The sequence below is a fragment of the Ctenopharyngodon idella genome, chromosome 3 (genome assembly GCF_019924925.1).
Source record: "Ctenopharyngodon idella isolate HZGC_01 chromosome 3, HZGC01, whole genome shotgun sequence".
NCBI lineage: Eukaryota > Metazoa > Chordata > Actinopteri > Cypriniformes > Xenocyprididae > Ctenopharyngodon > Ctenopharyngodon idella.
In genome coordinates, this window is record NC_067222.1 from 39989043 (window position 1) to 40010374 (window position 21332).

At 40.1% G+C, this 21332-nt stretch overlaps 1 protein-coding gene across 1 annotated transcript in view; it reads left to right on the top strand.

Annotated features, from left to right (window-relative positions):
* The first annotated feature begins 6052 nt into the window (after nucleotides 1-6052).
* Nucleotides 6053-21332, top strand: part of notch3 (notch receptor 3) — a 32692-nt gene continuing 17412 nt past the window's right edge. Inside the window, exons 1-6 of the mRNA XM_051889583.1 lie at nucleotides 6053-6365; nucleotides 7850-7916; nucleotides 19668-19810; nucleotides 19898-20233; nucleotides 20837-20959; nucleotides 21044-21277. Coding sequence (XP_051745543.1) covers nucleotides 6305-6365; nucleotides 7850-7916; nucleotides 19668-19810; nucleotides 19898-20233; nucleotides 20837-20959; nucleotides 21044-21277 — 964 coding nt within the window. The 5' untranslated portion in view covers nucleotides 6053-6304. The remainder of the gene's footprint in view (nucleotides 6366-7849; nucleotides 7917-19667; nucleotides 19811-19897; nucleotides 20234-20836; nucleotides 20960-21043; nucleotides 21278-21332) is intronic.

Below are 21332 nucleotides of genomic sequence, written 5' to 3' on the forward strand. Positions count from 1 at the left end.
ATTGCAAGTTATAAAGTCAGAATTGCGAAACATAAACTCAATTGCGATTTATAAAGTCATAATTGTGAGTTATAAAGTCAGAATTGTGAGTTATAAAGTCAGAATTGCGTGATATAAACTCGCAGTTCTGTGGGGGAAAAAAAGTCAGTCTTTTTTCCTCAGAATTGGACTTTATACCTCACCATTGCGAGTTTATATTTCATAATTCTGAGAAAAGAATTCAGAATTGCAAGTTTATATCTTGTAATTGCGAGAAAAAAAGTCAGAAGTGCGAGAAAAAAAGTCTGAATTTTGAGTTTGTGTCTTGCAATTGTGACTTTATTTCTCACAATTGTGTTTTTCTTGCAATTCTGAGAAAAGAAGTCAAAATTGTGAGAAGCCAGAATTATGAGATACAAAATCGCAATTACCTTTTTTATTTTTTATTTAGTGGCAGAAACAAGCTTCCATATATATCTGCTTGGGAAATGCAGAGGTTTAACTGAGAGATGACTCTCATTTTCCAACACCTCCAGAGCTACAGGATTCATTTCTTATCACGCAAGGAACAGAGAGAGGGCAGAACGTAGGTGTGAGAATTTCTGACCATGGAGGAAAGACCAGGAGATGATTACAAGCAGACAATGGTGACATCACTGGTATGACCATAAATGGACACGTCCAAACCTTTACTACAGCTTCTCCTCATAGGCCAAGAAAATACAAACAGAGATGTCTAAAACAAAATGTCTATGAACAATACTCAAACCAGTTGCCAAACTTTGATCATGGAGTGAGTGCAAGCCAAGGTAATAAAGACAGTGGTCACAAAAGTAACTCTCTGATTGGCCATGACGTTTCTTAGTAGGGGTCTGTGTTGCTGATTGGCCATGACGAGTTTTGTGGTGGGGGCTCTAATCCTCTCCACACTCTCTGCAGGCGCTCAGTGGAGTTTTCCCACATAAATCACACTGCACTGGGGTGGTAAAATCATTATTGTCTTTTCAGGACTCATAGCTTGCTAGCACTTAAAGGCCAAGTAGTATGCTAGCACAAATAGTTCACACACATCCTCCTCTCGCTTAAAGGGTAGGCAGCGTTTAAACAGTCACAGTTCACGCAGTCTTTTATCACTCAGGGCTAAGTATACTTTGTAGTGGTCACTAAAAACCTGATGCCACAAACAGCTTTGCAATGAAAATATTCTAGCACTTGTTTCAAACATTTAGACAAACATATTACTAAGTCACATTGCATACTAGAAAAAAATATAAAAATTATTAAAATAATAATACTACTATAAACTGTAAAAAAAAAAAAAAAAAAAAAAAGCCTGGAGATTACTCTTTTCATATAATTGATCTCAAATACCCCAATCTACTTGCAAAGGTTATATGTGACCCTGGACCACAAAACCAGTCATAAGTCATGCATGACTTAGCATAGCATGCATATTAATAGAATATTGACTGTTTATTAGTACTTATTAAGCACGTATTAATGCCTTATTCTACATGACCATATTATACATTTTTAATCCTACCCAATACCTAAACTTAACAACTACCTTACTAACTATTAATAAGCAGTAAATTGGGAGTTTATTGAGGGGAAAAGTCATAGTTGATAGTTTATATGTGTTCCCTATACTAAAGTGTTACCAAAATCATTAGGATATTAAGTAAAGATCATGTTCCATGAAGATATTTTGTAAATTTCCTACCGAAAATATATCAAAAATGTATTTTTGTGAGTGGATATGCATTGCTAAGGACTTCATTCGGACAACTTTAAAGGTGATTTTCCTCAATATTTGGATTTATTTTTTTATTTATTTTTTTTATTTTTTTTGCACCCTCAGATTCCAGATTTTCAATAGTTGTATCTCGGCCAAATATTGTGCTATCCTAACAAACCATACATCAATGGAAAGCTTATTTATTCAGCTGATGTATAAAACTTCAAAATTCAAAAAACTTGACCCTTATGACTAGTTTTGTGTTCCAGGGTCACATATAATAAAAGATGTTTTAAAGTTGCAGTAAGTATATAGTTCTGTTAAAATATGATTTTACTATGCAAGTTTGATGTCCAAAACAGCTTTAAGTAAACAATTTATGTTTATTTCCACCACCATGTGTCAAAACTGTCACTTTCAAAACACTGATCTATTTGTTAAAGTCTGACAATGCAACGCTAACTTTTTCAATGGCATGAGTTTAGGGTGAGACTACCTGTTTGACCAAACAATGGAAGACGGTGGAGCATTCAGGAAAATGAAAACACTTTGTGGTGCATTAATATCACACAAAAAAATCTAGGCCTTCCTAATACTAGATTTTCTATAGCTAATTATAACCTACCAAACCGTTAAACAGGATTGGTGAGTTTTGATATTAATGATGAATGCCATTCTGCTACAGCAGTAGTAACCCTCCTCTCTTTGATAAATTCAAAGGCAGTTTTATGCAGTTTTCAATCCCTTCCTCAACAGCTTGTTACCCCAATTATTTTTTAGACTTAATTGTATGTATCAGTATGCAGTTATCATCAGCAATCTCCCCTGGGATGTCTGGGGTGGGGGGGGGGGTTAAGTGGGTGAAGAGAGAGGAACAGGAACGTTTGGCTTCCCACAGGGTGGTCCACCTTCAAAAAGTAGATTCACCATCCCACTTTCATTTAGAACAAGGCAAACACACAGTACCATTCAATCCGCACAAAGAACAGAAAACAGTATAACAACAAAAAAAGCAGGCTGGATTACAAAGCATTATTACGTCACAATAGTACTCAAATATGTGGTGATGTTTGATGCACATCAATATACAGTAGTTAGTCAAGAGTCTGTACAGCTGAGCAAATCATTGCCATTAACATGGAATTACTCGTTTGGAAATACCACATCAATGGGATGTTTAACTAATCAGAAACTAGGCAAATGACCTCTACATTTCCCTGTGCACCCAGGTGCTGAAGGCAAGCGTGAGACCATTTTACCTTCACCAGCAGTAAACAGGGCAGTAAATCAGTGTCCGTCACCTTGTTGTTTGTCTGATGTTGGAACCCCTCAGAGCTCTGCGAGAATCTCATCACCTTTCTTTCCCTTCATTTTCACTTTACTTTCTAAAAACATACACACCTCTGCAGTTTCACACGCTGCTGACATAAATCAACAAATACAATTTTGTGTCATTCTACATTAAATACAAAAGGCTCTTTTAAAAAAAAATCCTCTTTAAAACTCATGTTTATGAAATATTTTTAACATAATCTTAATGTGTGTCTTTCCTACCTTTCTGGACCTTGAAAGTGGTAGTTGCATTGGATCTCTATGGAGGGACAGAAAGCTCTCAGATTTCAATAAAAATATCTTAATTTGTGTTCCGAAGATGAACGAAGGTCTTACAGATGTGGAACGACCTAAGGGTGAGTAATAAATGACAGAATTTTCATTTTTGGGTGAACTATCCCTTTAATTGCCTGAGGTGCACATATTGAAACATTTCATGTAAAGCTTAATGAGACTAAAGATTCTCATCTGATAAGCTAACACAATGCTTTGAAATTTTATGGCATTTTGCGCTTCAACAGGTTCCTTCAAAACAATTTTTAACTGCTCTACAAAACCATTAATCATGATTTTCCCTCATATTTGACCTAAAATGATCTCAAATTACTCTCTCTCTCTCTCTCTGTCATCAGAGCACTGTAACAACAGAGCCATCTATATGGATCTTTGCCAAGTCATCTGCCAGCCGTAACCACAGTTTGACAGACAGACAAAAAATATTGCCTCCCCTTCACTACAGCGTGTGCATGAATTAACCTCGTACACAACAAAACAATAAACAAAACGGCGTCCCAAAACGCGGCGGGTGAGAATGCCTCCTGTTAGTACTCCAAATCCACAAGTATCCAAAATGACATCTCAAAGAAGATACATCAGACAACTGTTGCTTAACATTCTCCAATTATCTAGCAAAACCAGAAGAGAGTCCTGATAATCTGAAGTGCACACTCAGAGGAATATAAATACTCTAGCAGAGTCTCTGATTAAAAATAGTAGAGAGGGAAAAGTGACGAAAACCTAACTAATCAGGTATAAAACAACAACAAATAAGAGTGGGTGCTCAAGTTATGGTTTCTAGTGAATTGTGGCATGTAAAGTATCCCATTTCTCTGTTTGAAAACAAATTGTATTATATGACATATAGCATAGATGTAAGACAGCTTGGCCATTTCCAATACAGGCCCACCAATAATTAAATTCTGGCTGACAGTAATAAACCGATAATTATTTTTTAATATTATGGTCGGTATTACAATACTGTTTAATCTATTTAATACATTTTAAATGATTAAAAATCCAATTAAAAAAAATACACTGAAAATTGACATTATACGACATTGTGTGACATGTACACTATCAAAGATTTCATAAAGGTCACATTTAATATTAAATTATAGGTTAAGATTAACTTTAATTGAGTCTGAGATAATAGCAAAGGTTATCTAAATGTAACATCAGAGGAAATAAGCATGACATACATATCTATATATCCAATATCGACCAACACTGATAAATAAAAACGAAATCTCTAGTATAGGCCAATAATATGGTGCTAAACTACTGGTTTTCAGACATAACATAATAATTACCCACAACTGTGAAATAAAATACATGTTATGATTGTAGGCTAAATGTCTTTGCGAGAGGATTCAGGAAAACAATCATTCTATGAATCTCTGGATTGAATTTTGCAGTAAATAATACCTGCTAGATAGGCCAAACAAACTTTCTACTCATCCCAAAATGATGTCATTCTCCTAACGAACTCATTTGTTGTGAGCTTGTTAGATTCCATACACATTGCTTGCACTAATTTATTCAATGATAGATGGGGGACAAACCACATCCCTAAATGTTAGTGTTTTGCCACCTCCCCCCTCCTGCACCCCCTGCAGAGAGAAACTGTGTCATAATGCAGTACCCCTTTTCTCATTCAAATGACTGCCATTGTCTCTGTAAGCAACCAGCTCTGCTATGTGCCACAGAACAACTGAGTCTCTATACGTTGCAGAAAATGAGTACACCAGGCCAGGGTGTACTGAAGAAGCTTCAGTGAACATCCATGCTGCTTTGCGAGAAATGAGGGAGGGAAATGTCTGCTCTCATTTCCATCCAACAAACACAATTCATATAGCACAATATCAAGTGTAAATACACAAACAAGAGGCCATACTGACACACATGCTGCCCTATATAGCAAGTCAAATAGGCAGATTACCAAATCTCCAGAACTAAATCTAACATTTTAAAGTAAAACTTTGCATCATTTTTGTTTGTATGACAAAAAAAAAAAAAAAAAAAAATGATGCAAGCCTGTAGAACTTCATAATCCTAGTGTACAACTTTTTAATCTACACTCAGACATGTTGCTATATTTAGCAGTGAGCCTGATTAGCACTCATTAGCATGTTTTCAGGTTTAACATATCTCTTAATGATAGATTTTATTTCGTTGTTATTTCTGTTTCTCAAAGTGTTTCAGTATATTTGCTAAATTAAACATTATACTTGGCAGTTTAGACTGATTGTTGATCATTAAAGAAATCATGTTAGCCTACTGCCTCTAGGCCAAGCACGCAAACCTGATCAGTCTGCCCATACACTTTGAAAACATTATTTTCACTATATTCTGTTCAGTTAAATATATTATTTTTTTATATAATTATATTCCTAAATTTAATACGATTCACTCATTTGCCCCTCCTCCGTTTACTAGCATCAAATTTGTCTTCAACGTCTTACTTTTGATGATTTAATTAGTTAACTTGTGTTTTTTTTTTTTTTTTTTTTTTTTTTTTGTGATATACAAAGAACAAACCTTATTTCGTTTAAGTTTTAAACTTTTACATACTTCTTTATCGAAGGGAAGACATTCGGATTCATTTCGACGAATCCGCGGCGCTATTCAGTCCGGCGGAAGGGCGAATAACATACTTGAGTGAACGAAGGCTTGGGAAGGGGGCGGAGTGATACGAAGCCTGGCGGTGGACTCCGATTCGAAGTGAAGTGGAGAAACTTTTTCAAAAGTTCCTGGAGGTGTTTCGAGACGCACGGCAGCCGAGTCCGAGCTGCAGAGGGAAATACGGAATTGGACTATATCGAAAACACTCAATTTCTATGAAATTCACTCAAGTTAACTTTATGACGCTACTTCATCTTAACGTGATTCCTTGGAACTTCAATCACCGTGTCATTTTTTAAAGGATGTATTATTGCTAACATTTCAAAAAAGGAGTAGGATCGAGTTTCCACAGAAATGGGGAATTACAGTCTTTGGATATTTCTGTCAGTTTTATATCTGGTGCAAAATAGCGAAGGTAAGATGACTGATTATTTTCTCCCCTTTGTCTGGGTCTAACTGTGTGTTTTAGGACATGTGTGGACGTACAACCTGTTACATTAGAATCAATATAAGAACTTAAAACAACTGTCTTCGATTTATTAATTTTCTTTTATGAGGTTCAGAATCATTGCGGCTTTGCTCACAGCTTCTTGATGCTTGATGCAGGATGTGCCATAAATGATAGTTCTCATAAACGTTTTTGTTTCAGTCCATCACTTGTTCGGGATAAATTTCAGTGTAAATGATAAATGTAAATGATAAACCGTTGCATTATGAGGCTAATTACGCGACGAATGCTGTTGTGAAGATCATTGCTGAACATTATGCACGAATATTCAATGATGCTGGGATTTAAAGAGTTCAAACTGCACGAGGACTTCTCTTTGTTGGTGAGGAATGTTGCAATTGATAATTGTTTGTTGTGGTGTAACTTTTACGAGTTTAGTTCTTCTACATAACGTAGGTAATTTTTGAGGTCATTGTATTAGTTGGGTCTGTATGCATTTTGTCCTTGTCTGAATAGCTGAACCGTGAGAAAATAACAGAGTAAATGTCCGCTTCGCTGCACTGGTAGTAAGCCACCTATCAACGTGCATAGTAATTGAGATTGTCATCTGGGTATACTGTTAAATCACTGCACTGCATTATATCTGAATTGTACGTTTTTGATATGGTCAAAAAGACTTTATTGTACATGATGTGTTTTGTGGGAGTTCTCGTACATTAAGCTTTTTTTGTTGTTTAATGCATAATGCATTTTATGCATTTAATACATTTTTGCAAAAAAATAACGATTAAAATATTACTTTTTTCATGGAGGTTATAATGAGCAAAATGATTTGTTTTGTGCAGTTTCTACTTTTTAAAATAGGCTACCTTTGTTTGCTTTAAGTTGGAATGCCATTTTCTCTCGTTCTTATTGTGAGTTCAGTGAGTTAGTCGATTAAAGTAGGTACACAGATATGGGAAATACACACTTGTATTCTGAAATGAAAAAAGAATAGGCTAAATCAACAGATGCATGCGCTCGTCTTTCGGCAGCCTTTTGAAGATAACACCTACCAGTAGGATGCGTCTTTATAGCTAACAGTTACAAACAGACCGGCAAAAGTACTACTGCTTTAATGAAGTATTAGATATTATCGGAAATCATACTCCTTCTATCGCTTTTCGTATTTGATAAGAGTTCACGTGCTGAATTCTATTGTCATTCAAACAAAGCGGCGTCTGTGTGAAAGAATCTGAACGTTATCTCGCGGCACTTTCACAGATAAGACTCAATGTATATTTACCAAAGAGTAAATAAACTTAAAGCTTTGAGGGACAGTCTGTACCTGAAAAAAGCGGGATATGCCTGTTGTATGGAGTTCAGTGAAATAAATGAAATGTAATGTGTTTTATTTCAGGGTTGTTGAATTTGAAGTGGTCTCTGCCTCATTGTGCCCTCTCTTTCCACAGGATTGCGCTGCGTGGATACATACAGGCCGTGCGAAAATGGAGGAATGTGTATCGATTCAAGATGCTTGTAAGCTTACAGTTGTCATTTTATTGCAAATACAGTTTTATTCGATACACTGATTTGATGTTTAGTTCAAGCTCTAAATTGTTTGATAAAATTGCCTGTTTTTTAATGCATAACATTCACAGTGGTGCGCTCTGAACAGGTGGCACTGGATTGGCTATTGTTGTCATTCAGCCTTGGTTATCAGTTTCACATAGTTTCAATCACTTTCACACAGTGTGGGAAACGGAACTGGAGTGTAGCAAAACACAGAGCAATGTTTTAAAGGATTAGTTCACTTTCAAATGAAAATTACCCCAAGCTTTATTCATCCTCAAGCCATCCTAGGTGTATATGACTTTCTTTTTTCTGATGAACACAATCTGAGATATATTAATAAATATCCTAACGCATCCAAGCTTTATAATGGCAGTGAACGGGATCAATGAGTATGAGCTGAAGAAAGTGTCTCCATCCACATCCATCCATCATAAACATACTTAACACGGCTCCGGGGGGTTAATAAAGGCCTTCTGAAGCGAAGTGATGCATTTGTGTAAAAAAAATTATCTACATTTAACAAGTTATGAAGTGAAATATCAAGCTTCCGCCAGACCGCCTTCCGTATTCAACTTACGAAGAAAGTGTAAAACTCTCGCAGTTCAAAAAGCTTACGCTACGTCCTACGCCTTCCCTTTTCAACTTACGGAAAAAGCTTAATTGATGCGACGCCAGTTCCGTTTGTTTCCTAATTTGAATACGGAAGGCGGTCTGGCGGAAACTAGATATTTTACTGGATTTTTTTTTTTTTTTTTTTTTACACAAATGCATTGCTTCGCTTTCAGAGGCCTTTATTAACCCCCCGGAGCCGTGTGGAGTACGTTTATGATGGAAGCACTTTCTTCAGCTTCATACTCGTTGATCCCGCTCACTGCCATTATAAAGCTCTGACGCGTCAGGATATTTATTAATATATCTCAGATTGTGTTCATCAGAAAGAAGAAAGTCATACACACCTAGGATTGCTTGAGGGTGAGTAAAGCTTGGGGTAATTTTCATTTTAAAGTGAACTAATCCTTTAATGTCTTGTACAGAAGGGCTACTCTGTTTTGAAAAGTGCCCTATAAGTTTTAGTTTGGAAAAGAATCTGAATAATTCAGATTCTATGACTCATAGTTAACTCGAGTTGGACCATATAGTTTTGTGCTAACAATAAATGTACTCAGCCACACTAGACCTGTCCACAAGATATCAGACACATAAAATATATGATTGAACTTCTGATTGTGAATCTATATGAGCTTTTTTTGCTCATGCCAAGTAGTGTTCCAAATACGTAGCGTTCCTTCACACAGGCTGTCTTCATTGTTTATGCTAATACAAAGTGATTGTTATCACATGAAAGCCTGGGGCTGTTGTTTTATGTTTCCCGCCTGATTTGGAAAACTGTGTCTGTGCACTCTAGCTTCCATTCATGGTGATTAGTGTTTTTTTTTTCCAGGAGGCACTGGTACGTGGGAACCACTCTCAGTGGTTTTGCGTGATGGCCAAATCAATAGGGTGTTAAACTAAAATCAATACTTTTGTTTTGTACGTATATCTCTACAAATCAGTGGTTGTAAGAACAAAGCAGGTTGTTTTCATTCTTTTTTTGAAAATGAAACTTTGCATTATCTTCTGAAGTCATGTTTATTACTTAATGGTATGTGTTCACTCCTTTACCTTTCCTTAAAACAAATATATCACAACCAAGTAAAACTTCCCCCACTGCACTATTAGTGTTCCCTCTAAGAAAACCTTTTGATAACTGATACAGCTTGCAAGTGTTAGGTTTTTAATGAGAATAATTTGATTATTTAAATATCTGTAAGATGCTTTTGTTTTGTGCCCTTAAGGAATAATCTACCTACTTAAATCACCCCACCATTAACCAAAGAATCTCATAACCCCAGGCAAGTTGTTATTGCCTGCTCACTGGCCAAGTATCCTGGATGAAGCCTCATTGTACTTTAAACCTGACATTTTAGTGCAAACTCAAACCAGGGGGGTGGTTGGTTATGGTTGTTGGTTGGAGTTATGTCCTAACTGATTGATGATTGTTGAGGCAAACCGAAGCCTTTAGTGGTAGGGCATAGATGAAAGCCATTTATTTGTTTCTTGAAACTTGGTGTGTATTTATAATTCTCATAAAACTCTAAAGGTAGATAAATATGGCAAGGTGGCACTAAAATGCCTTTTGTGTCAGTGTCACAGTATTAATCATTACCCAACACACCTCAAGCCAAGTTGTGAGCACAGTGTGTTAGTAAATGTGTAATTATGTTAAATAGTGCTTTGTTCTTTTGTCATTCCTGCTCTACAGTATTTTTTTAAATTAGACATTTGTTGACAGCTTTTATGCTATACACATTTTTTTAAGAGTTTAATGTTATTGTATGTGTGTGAAGGGCAGTTCACTCACAATCTATTGCGTCAGTGTCAGCAGGTGATATTTTTCAAGTGAAAAGGATTTTTAAAAAAGAGGACAGTAAATGTCATGCCACACAACACAGTAATACAACCATCTGGAATGGCTAGCCACAAGAGAGTGGTCCAACCAGTCCTTAAGCTATGGGGACAGTAGACCCACTCCAACCCCCTCCCTAGAGATCCTGATGAAACCAGAGATCCAAAACAACAGAAAGGGACCTTTATTCCTCCAGATACCAACCTGTAACCCAGTACCACTGGAGAGACCAGAGAGAGTAGAAGGAGGAGGACTAGAGAAGAAAGGGCATATGAGAGTGAGGGAACAACAGAGAAAAGAGTGGATAATGGCACCTTTAGCAAACAGAGGCAAAGGTTGAACTAGACGTAGTAAAGAGTACTGGTTGGGACCTCAAAATTTCGCAAGAACACCACTGAGATTTTCAAGCTGTGTTGAAATCTGGTCTCTGAAAAAAACCTTGGCAACAAATCTTCCACCTGTTCCTCCCCATGACGTTTTCCTTCCTTACCATGAGAGCTTGTGTGTCTGGAGGAAGTTAATTGTCCTATTCAGTGTTGTATCCTTGTTCTCTAGTGACCGTAATATTATGCGAATATGCCCCTTAGGACTGTAATTGTTACCGGCTCAATTATGTTGGCTGTTGTTCTACCAGGGTCTAGTTGAGGCCTATACTGAGCCTTAGTTCTTGTTTGGCTCCTATGTCATTTCATGGTTCCCTGCGCTGAGAGCTTCAGTGGCTGGTGCAGTCCATGACAGATTACAGGAGTAATCCTTCTCTAACTCTCTCCACTGAGTGCTTCTTTACAATGGGCTACAGTCCAATGCTTCTTGGGCTACTTTTATGAGCTGGCATAGGGTTAACATCTGGAATATTCAGGGGAACTGTTTTGCGCTTTTATTGTGGCATAGGTATGTAAAGCATATCATAGAATCCCTGTAAAAATTTGTTTATGGGGTTGTCAAACAGACCCCATGGTGGTGACACCAAGGGATGAAGTCAAAAGGACCGACTTTGATACCAAGTCGGTACTGAAATTTTAAAAATGTGACGCTTTGAGTGCTGTTGAACGGATTCGTAAACACCTCTGATTGGCCATTCTGTTCACGCACTCAACATATATGTCTGTGATTGGCTACAATGATCAACGAGCAGGAGCGTTTGAAAGCACACAGAAGTGTTTGAATTTGAAAGAAAGCACCTGTATCTGTGTAAGCGCTCTGAGATAGCATCAATGATGTCTATTAACAACATGTCTTTGAAGTGTTGATCATTGTAACCAATCACAGACATATCTGATGAGCGCGTGAACACAGTGGCCAATCAGAGGTGTTTACGAATCCACTCAACAGTGCTTAAACGGTCACATTTTTAAAATTTCAGTACCAACTTGATACCGAAGTCGGTACTTTTGGCAACACTAGGGAATACTGCTCTGTGGATCCGGTTATTAAATTCTGGTCCTGCTGTGGTCCGTCGCTCTTTGAATCCCTTTTCTATAGGAAATGCGAAGCATGGAACGACAGCGCACTTGTTGTGAAGAGTCCTGGAATGTCACTCTAGGTGAAGAGTCAGGAAGCTCTGTTAAAGTGTCATCGTGCCTCTAATCTCATCCCCCCAGTGTGGAGAGCATGCAAGCAAGTGCAGCCACGGTGTGGGATAGTCTCGACTGAAGCAAAGAGATAATTAGGCAGATTGTGAGAGTGTCATTCATAGAGGGTCCAGCTGGAAGAATAAGGCGGGGGTGGGGATGTGTGTTGGAGAGAGGGGGTTGTGCTGGGGTGTGGAGGGACAGCTGGTGGATGTTGTGATGGTAATCCAGTGAAGTCAGACCCTTACAAAGGGGGAGCGGAGGGCCAGGTGCTGCCATTGAGCGGCCTGCCGCCCCATGCCGAGACAGACGGGCCTATGGAGGAGAGGAGCCGGCGGCCCACGGGCCTCCTAACACATGCTCACACACACGCAGCGAAGTGATGTGGAGGTTCTCCATTGTCTCTGCAGGCTCTACAAGCCCAGGCCACTGTCACTCTATGAGAACAAACAGTGGAGATGAAAGTGTGTGAGCCACAGAGCAGAGAAAAGAGACATCAATGTTTGCATTTTCCCACTCATTTGCTCAAAAAGGAAGCGGTTACAGTGGGGCTCTGTCCGTTATTGATGGTGTTGCCTTGACCCCGGTAGCAGAGTGAGTCTATAAATTGTGAGTGTTGCATTTTACTGACCCATGGAAGCTCTCTGCCTCTTAAGAAATGATGTATGAGGATAGTTAGACAAGAAGCAGGCTCTGCAATCACTGGCCTTCTGCGAACTAACAACTGTAGTTTATTTACATAAAATTATTAAAGGTGCCCTAACAAAAGGAAATAATTAACAACTACAAGCTGATATGCAAGGCCTCTGTTGATTTACTTAAAGAATGGTGTATACTGATAGTTTTGTTTATATCGTAAAGGCTGGAACACTGTTTGTTTATATTGAGTTTAGCACTTAGGAGATAAAGTTACTTTCCCTTAATATAGAGTGGATTAGTGTGGAATGCTTTGTAAGATTCCTGCTCTGCCGCCACTGCATTCATTGCTGTCGTTACCTCTAGTCTATTCAGGGTCCAGGATATTCAAGGAATGTCAAAAAACTGTCAAAATGATGTGCAAGTTTATGTCTGTTTGCTGAATGGATTGAGACATCCACTTAAAAGTAAGCAGATTGACAAAAAAAACCCTACTGATTTGATAGGGTTGGAGTGTAATTGAGTTTGACGGCAGACTGAATGAAGTGACTGAGGTCTATATGGTTTTATGCCGCAAGCAGGGAGTCCTGGTTCCCAGGCCCTGTCACAGGAAGTGCTGACTCCTGACCCCACTGCTTTACTCACATCCTGTCTATCAAGACAGCTGAGGAGAGCGTATGATGTTCTCTTGCCCTCTGTCTTTGTCTAACTTTTTATTTGTCCCTTCAGATATGTTTTGTGTAAGCATAGTTCACCTACTGGGGTTCAGAGAGACATGGTCTACTTTAACCACTGATAAATTCTTGATACAAATTCTTTGCTAATCACTTTTATTGAATTCAATCTGATATGATCATATACTCACACAACGTACTGAGTAGGCGTAGCTGATAATCTAAGGCGGAAAGTTGTAGTTTGTTTGGGTATTTATTGGTAATGGGGAAGATAAGACCAAGGATCTAAGAAATGTTTATGGGTGACAGAGCTGGAGATAAGAGGCATTCTTTGGCCTCTACCTGAGTGTTCTCTTTCACCCTTATCAGACTTTCTGAAGCTCTGTGTTTTCTGACCACAGCCACATTAAAGCTTTCCAGAGTATTTCTAAATATGATATAGAGATGAACTGGGAGTTTTCATTCCAACTATCTGCATATTTCGTGATTTATGAGATAGATTAGAGTGGTTGGCAGCATTTTACAGGATGTACTTCGTTCTACAAAATGGGGGATTGTAAAATTCCCAGTTAGATTGCCTAATGCATACTGCAGGACACACCAGGTTATAGCTAGAAGTTATTTTGGAGTTATATAGAGTTTTAGTTTGTGGTTGTGGAAAGCAAAACGTCTTCCATTTCTATTTTTCTCAGATTCTTGAATCATGATAGTGAAAAAATGCATTACTAATAGTCTTCAGATCTGCAGAATCAGTAAGAAAAGTCTGCTTCTCTTTGAGTTTCAAGAGATCTGGATCGGTTTAGGTGCTGGGGTGGGGTTTTGTGGTAATGTACAGTGAAGAATGCTTTGGAAGACCTCGAGTCTGGGGTGCATGCAATGCGGTTGTGGTTTGCTTGTTAGCAATACCAGAAATTCTGGATTTTTTTTTTTTTTTTGAGCATTGACATAAATTTCTATACACAAATGTTTTTCAAAAGCATCAAGAATCTTCTGAACATATTTTGCCCTAGAGTAGTGTTTGTGTGAACTTAGAGTTTGGTAAGATCTGTGTTAAGGCTTTAGCCAGAAGTCTTGAAGGACTGTTTTAGTGTTTTAGTCCACTTCCTGTCAGCTTTTTTGTAATAATCTCACAGATGAATAATTATGAGGCCAATGCAACACTGCAGAACAATGGGTTATCAAAGGAAGACAAAAACATGGATATCTCTCTACATATCTACCAATCTACATATTTCTGTAGGTTGACAGGTGTTTCTTGTTGTAAAGTTCAGTTTGTCAGTTTACATTTGTTAAAATCCATATGATCCACATGAAAGCCTACCTAAAACCATATTCTCAAAACACCTTTCATGTGCTGTAGGCCCAATTTTTCATTCCAATTTTTGAAATTTCCTCTAGTTTTAGTGATAATAGAAAGTTTATATGAAAGGTTCAGTTCCTGTGAAAGTTGTGCCCTCATAAACCCCCACCCTTTCAGCTCTCTCCTCAGCCATGGGTTACTGTTGCCAGGCTACAGCAGAGGCCTGTTGGTTCGTTTGAGCACAGGCCTGAAAGCCTAGCTGTTTGGGCCACTGCTCCCCCGTCCCCAAACAATAGGGTTCTGACTACTTTAGCTCTTTTATTTGGCCCACAAAATGCTCCCCTACCCCCACTTTGGTTCCTCTTTGAGAAGATGGGGAGCTGGGAGGGGGCAGTTGGGGGAGGGGGAAAGGCTCTAGTTGGCAGTGTGGTGTCAGTATGGGCTCTTCACAAAGGAATGGAGCAGCTATATGCCAGACCCTGCCACAGACATTTTTTAGGGGACTTTCGGAATTTTGATACCATGAAAGTGGCTTCAAACCATCAGTTTTCAAGGCAAACAAAACCGGGTTTAGTTTCAGTGACATTAATAGGAGGTGACCTACTCTCAACTGACTTCCCACTAAGGAAAGAGTTGGTCGTGCGAAATGCATGGTTATTGTCTTTCATCTCAGTGTGGGAAGGATGGCTTCAAGTACCCGGGAGTTTGGAATCCTGTTGGGAACTCTCTCATGCTTGGTGCCTCCTGGACCATGACTGACCAGATGAAGCACCTTCAGAAAGACGTGGTGTGTTTGTGCTTCTCTTCCTCAGGTGCTGTGACCTTAGACTGCTAGATGATTGTATGGTATTGTGCTAAAGAGAATAGTGTCAGGTGACACTGCCACAATGACCCTGAGATCAGGAAAAACAGCATTGGGTTTCAAAAGCAAGCAGAGATGCCGAGCTTCACACACATTAATCAATCCGGCAGCATCCAAAAAGCCCCTGTGTACATGCATATAAGTTACACAAGTCCTTGAGAGTCCAGAAGGCCGTCAGGTCCCGTGAAATCCTTTTGATATGGTCCATAGATACACCTATACTATAAATCTGAATGAAGCTCTGTCCATTGTTTTCTCAGTCTGATTTGTCTTTTGGTTTCTCAGCGTCCTAGGAGAGGAAATGGTTCGTAAGTCACAGTGTGTTTGAGTGTGCATGTGAGGTATTTGTTGTGGTGTTTGACTGCATCAGTGCACTGAGTTGTTTGTTTAATTGTCAAGCTGTCCAACTGCTTCATTAACCTATTTCCAACATTGTCAGTGAAGATGTGCTGTGAGTGTGGTGCTATACTTGTGCATGTGATTTAACAGTCTGCATTCATGTATGTGTTTGTGTGTGTTTGTGCACATCTGTTTGGAGATTCACAGACAGAATAGTGCCATTGTTTTGGGTGTAATCCTTTAAAGAAGCAGAGAGAAGGCAGAAAGCCAAAGCAGTGCTGAAAGATGTGAACAGTTGTTTGGTGCTGTTTGCAGCTGGCGTGAGCCATCAGTGGTGTTGTGACATTGGAGGCTTACTGTTTCTGGCCTCTTCCTATCACACCCTTGTCTACTTGCATATTCCTTAGGGGCCAGGGGTCAACTCTTGATAAATTTGACTCACTGCTCATGCTGAGTAACATCCCACACCTGGCTAAAAGCAAAAACGGCTAATTTCCCTCTGTACAACACTCAATTTTTTCCCAAAATTTTCTTTGTAGAACATCCTCGCTCACAGTGGAGTTCCTTCCAGGTTGAAGGCCCTTTACAATGAGTTATTTTTCACTCTGAAAGCTCTGATAGGACTCTTCTCTGTATGTTTTTGGACGAATGATAGGCACAGCCAAGACCTAGACAAAAGAATGTGTGTTTTGGCTGCAGAACACCGTGTGAGGACAAATATCCTAACCTCCCCCTGCTGCTACTTGACCAATATCTACACATTCTCACACACTTTCACCAAGGTTTTCACAATGCAAAAAGTATGTAACTCCAGCACGGATACACGCACAAAGAGGGAATGCGTTCCAAAACTCACACACACATGCATGTTATCAGGTTTTGTAAGGCCATAGGCTCCCTGTCTTTGTGTGTGGAAATATCTTTTGTCAACACATCCACAATTCCTCATAGTCCAGTAACTCTTTGAAATCCCATGAGCAGTTCCTCAATGATCCTGCCCATTGTGGTCTGTCCAAAAAGTTTCTCTTTTGTTTAACCACTTGCTGACCACACTTTTTTTTTTAAATTTTGTAACAATAGTACATATAAAAATAGCTCAGTTAGGAGATGTACCCCAGAATCTGACTAGTTTGGCCTTTATCACAAATTCCTTACTGGTTATGTACACATGCACTCATTCACTCTGCACATTTACATCAACTGCTTCCTAGAGCCAAAGACAGGCGAACAACAGGTTGTAAAGCAGGCTGTGTCTCGGCATTCTTTAAAGGCCAATCGCACAGAATGGACATTTTTATAAGGGCTTGACTGTCAGACTGCATGCTAGTTGAACCTTGATGCGGGTCTCCTCCCCTGTCTCCTCAAAACTCTTTTTGTGCCGCAACTCCCAGTTTCATTTTTTTCGTGACCCCCAAGATTCCAGACATAGTTAATTTGCCTCTAAATAAACCCAGCCAAGCCATGACAAATAGCCAAGGGGATGAAGGGTAGGGGGTGATTGGTGGGGTGTCAGGCTTGCTCGGTCGCCTGTGAGGTTGCCACAGCAACAGGGATCTGGGATTCAGAAAGAGTGTGAGTGTTTTCAGAGCAGGAGACGAGGGATTACAGGAAATATGACAGGACATGACTCTCAGTACCGGACTCTTCCCCCATTCCACCCTCCAAAAGACATTTTCTCCCTAACAGACACCCCCGAGCCGCCCCCCACTACACTGCCTGACATTATCATCACAATCAGACTGCTGACCTCTGACATTTGACCTCCCAGCATGTGAAGGGTTCATAGGGAAAAGCAGTGTGCCGCATTGGGGGCTTCAGAAGATGGAGGAGTAGCCCTGGGTATTCATGAAGAATTCTTTCTTACTTATTGCTGATCTGTTTCCTCCTTGTTTTTCATTTAGACTCAAGAAAAAACTCCCCACAGACATGCAGTCTTAACACTTAGCTGGCTGTATTGGAAATATAGTAATACCAGACAGGTGTTTTTGATATATCACCCCTCAGATTGGTCCAGTTGGCCTCTTTTGCTTCAAATTCTCAGACTTTATGATAAAAACAACCAACCATGGCCAGCAAATACACTCTTGTGTTGTTAAGTCAACAGTACTGTTATTAAGCAGACATCACCAATGAATAGAGCAAGTGAAGCAAACCAACATTTTCCTCTTCTTCTACGCAGTCAAGCATTGAATTTTAACCTTAACATAACAGGTCCTGTTCAGTATCAGGCGTAAGTCTCGTTAATCATAAGACTTGGGATTCTCGACGCCAGCAACTTAAGACTTAAAGTAAACTTAAGCTTGGCTCTCTTATGTCTGTTTTTTGGTTCCAGAATATTTTAATACTCCCATATGAAATTTTTCTGTAGGTGTGTCCTCCAAACAGCAGAACGCTGTTACGTCATCCTCTATTGTCTTGCTGGGTAGAAAACCAGTTGTCACCACAGTTCGAATTATCTCTGGTTTTGATGAAATAGTTGAATGGAATGTATAGGTCATGAAAACAAAAAGGCTTGTAGGTCCAGCAGCAGTCTAAAACAGCACCCCCTATATGCCAAGCCCTTCTCTGAAGCCCCTCTCCAAGGTCAGAGAGAAACCGCTTCAAATTTGTGTGGGGTAGAAGGCGCCAGCCACAAAAGAGGCAAAACAACAAAGGGACAGATAGCTCAGTGTAAAAAGTGGTCATCCTGTAACAGAAAGAGGAGGAAAAGCCATTGTTGTCTCTGCCCAGGGGTTGTTTTACAGTGAAAAGAGAGAGAGGGCCTGAGGGGGGACACAGAGAGAACAGACCATCCCAGTGCTTGTCATCAGCTTCAAACGGTCTTTTTGATGTGGGAGTTCATCCTGTGGCGGGGCTCCCTGTGTGGGTGTAGGGTTACCCAACACACACTGGCTTCTCAAGCCTAGCTTACCAAAGGCCTCAGAGCCCATGAGAGAGATGGCCTTTTTTAAGAAAAAGTTGTTTATTTTATCTTACCTGTTCAGTTTCAGGTCCCACTCAATTGTCCATCAAGATAACCTTCCTGGAATGAAAAGCATAGAATTAGAGCGGAAAGATCTGTATTCAACTGCCACAAAGTGGCTTTACCATCATGTCATACCTACGGTTTGTTGTGCCCTGTCTTTTGAGTGGTCTCCATTGTGAGGTAACACATGGAACGCTGTAAACAGTTTGCAAGGTCTCATGGGTGAACACAGATAGTTACGTGATTCACAGCCATGTTTTACTATTGAATGCAGCGAAGAAATTGGAAAATCAGTAATGATCCTGGAATGCAGTCTGGCATGGAGAGGAGCATGCTTTTCATATTGGAATAACAGAGAATGTGCAAAGTGTACTCTGCTGTTACAATCAAGACAGACATATATGCAACATCTGGTGGATAGCATAAAATTGAGTGTTTCTCTCTCTCTCTCTCTCTCTCTCTGTATGTGTGTATGGTCCTGGTAAATGCCTCGTTGTGGGGACAAGGTTAATAATACCAGTAATTTTTGACCTTGTGAGGACATTTTTTGGTCCCCATTCGGAAAACCGCTTAAAATCATACTAAATTATGTTTTCTGAAAATTTAAAAATGCATGAATGTATGAGGGTTGTGTTCAGGGCTAGGGTTGGGGAATAGAATATACAGTTTGTACAGTATAAAAAAAATCATTGTCTATGGAAAGTCCCCATAAAACATGGAAATGTGTGTGCATGTGTTTGTGTGGATTATCACCTGTTTGCTAACCTTGTTTTATAATAAGATTAGTATATTTACTATTTATATGTTCTGTGCATGAGTTTGGCGAGATACTGGACCTGCGCTGTTGATAAAAGTTTCTGATGTCCCACTGAAATGCTTTTACACTCAGGTGCTCATGTTCTAAATTTGTGCCACTCGACAGATGCCGACCTGGTTATATTGGTTTGATCTGTCAACATCTGGACCCCTGTCATCGCTCACCTTGTCTAAACGGAGCAGCTTGCAAAAGCCAGGTTGCTAATGAAGTCCCACAGTATACCTGTGTGTGCCAGCGAGGTTTCAGAGGTAAGCTTGAGGGTGTCTTCATGTCATCATGGGACAGTTTATGGGAAATATAGGGCTGTTTGTGAATGATGTTTCTTGTGTTTGCAGGTCAGGATTGTTCCCTGATTGATGCATGTGCCACAAATCCCTGTGCCAATGGTGCCCGTTGTACTAATTCGAATAATCACTACAACTGCTCGTGCCCACCTGGGTATCAGGGAAAAAACTGTCGCAATGACATCGATGAGTGCCGCAAACCCGGAAAATGCCTTAACGGTGGCATCTGCATGAACACGCATGGCTCATTCCGTTGCGAGTGCCTTCTAGGGTACAGCGGGCGCACATGTGAGGTGCCCACCCAGCCCTGCGCCCCTTCACAGTGTCTCAACGGGGGCACCTGCCATCAGACCGGTGACCACACCTACGAATGTGCTTGCTTACCAGGTACAAAGCATGCATCCATTCATGTTGACACACACCCTTTATCACATTCCCATACTCATGCCCATCCCTTGAATTTGGGGTTTCCCGAAGCGTCTGGACTTTCCAGGCAGTGATACCTCATGCTTGCTATAAATAGCTCAGACTGAGTGAGAGAAAGATACAGAAGAGAAAGAGAGTGAGCAAGAAAGTCAAAGCGTGGAAGAGGGAAAGCGAGTGGGCTGCTGGGCAGGAATTTACTTTATTGCCTTTCTGCTCCCCTCTGGGGAGCAAGCAGGAAATGTCGCTCGCCAGAGAGGAAGTCATTGAAACCATGAGAGATTATAAAACAAGCAAACACGGCAGGGAGTATGGCCCTCTAGAGCAAAGCTCCGTCAGGTCCTGGCTTTACCGCTGTGGGAACCGCCGTGAGAATATGTAAACACTCAACACCCACTGAACCTTTTTACTGCTCACTTTACTCTGTTCATCAATTTATCAGTGGTTGTGAAGCAAGATTTAGTGAAAGTTATTAGGTGTGTTGGGGAAGTGAGGAATAGATCAGGCATTGTTATTCCCACATTTAACCCCCCTGCTTCCTGTGTCATATTTCATTTCTCCGCCCAGGCTTCAGGGGACACAACTGCGAGGAGAACGTGGATGACTGCCCTGGACACAAGTGCATGAATGGTGGGATCTGTGTAGATGGTGTCAATACATACAACTGTCAGTGTCCGCCTGAGTGGACAGGTAAATATACACTTTTTTCCCCCCATGTATATTGTTAATTTTCAAGTTAAAATAACTCAAAATAACTTGTCATTCTGTCCTTAGGCCAGTATTGTGCTGAGGATGTCAACGAGTGTCTCATGCAGCCCAATGCTTGTCACAATGGTGGTACATGCTTCAACACCATTGGAGGACATACCTGTGTATGTGTCAATGGCTGGACGGGGGACGACTGCAGTGAGAACATTGACGACTGTGCCACTGCTGTCTGCTTCAACGGTGCCACGTGTCATGACCGCGTGGCCTCCTTTTTCTGCGAGTGCCCGGTGGGCAAAACTGGTATGACTGTCTTTATCTTATCAATCCTCCTTATTTTTAGGTCTTGTCTGTTGTC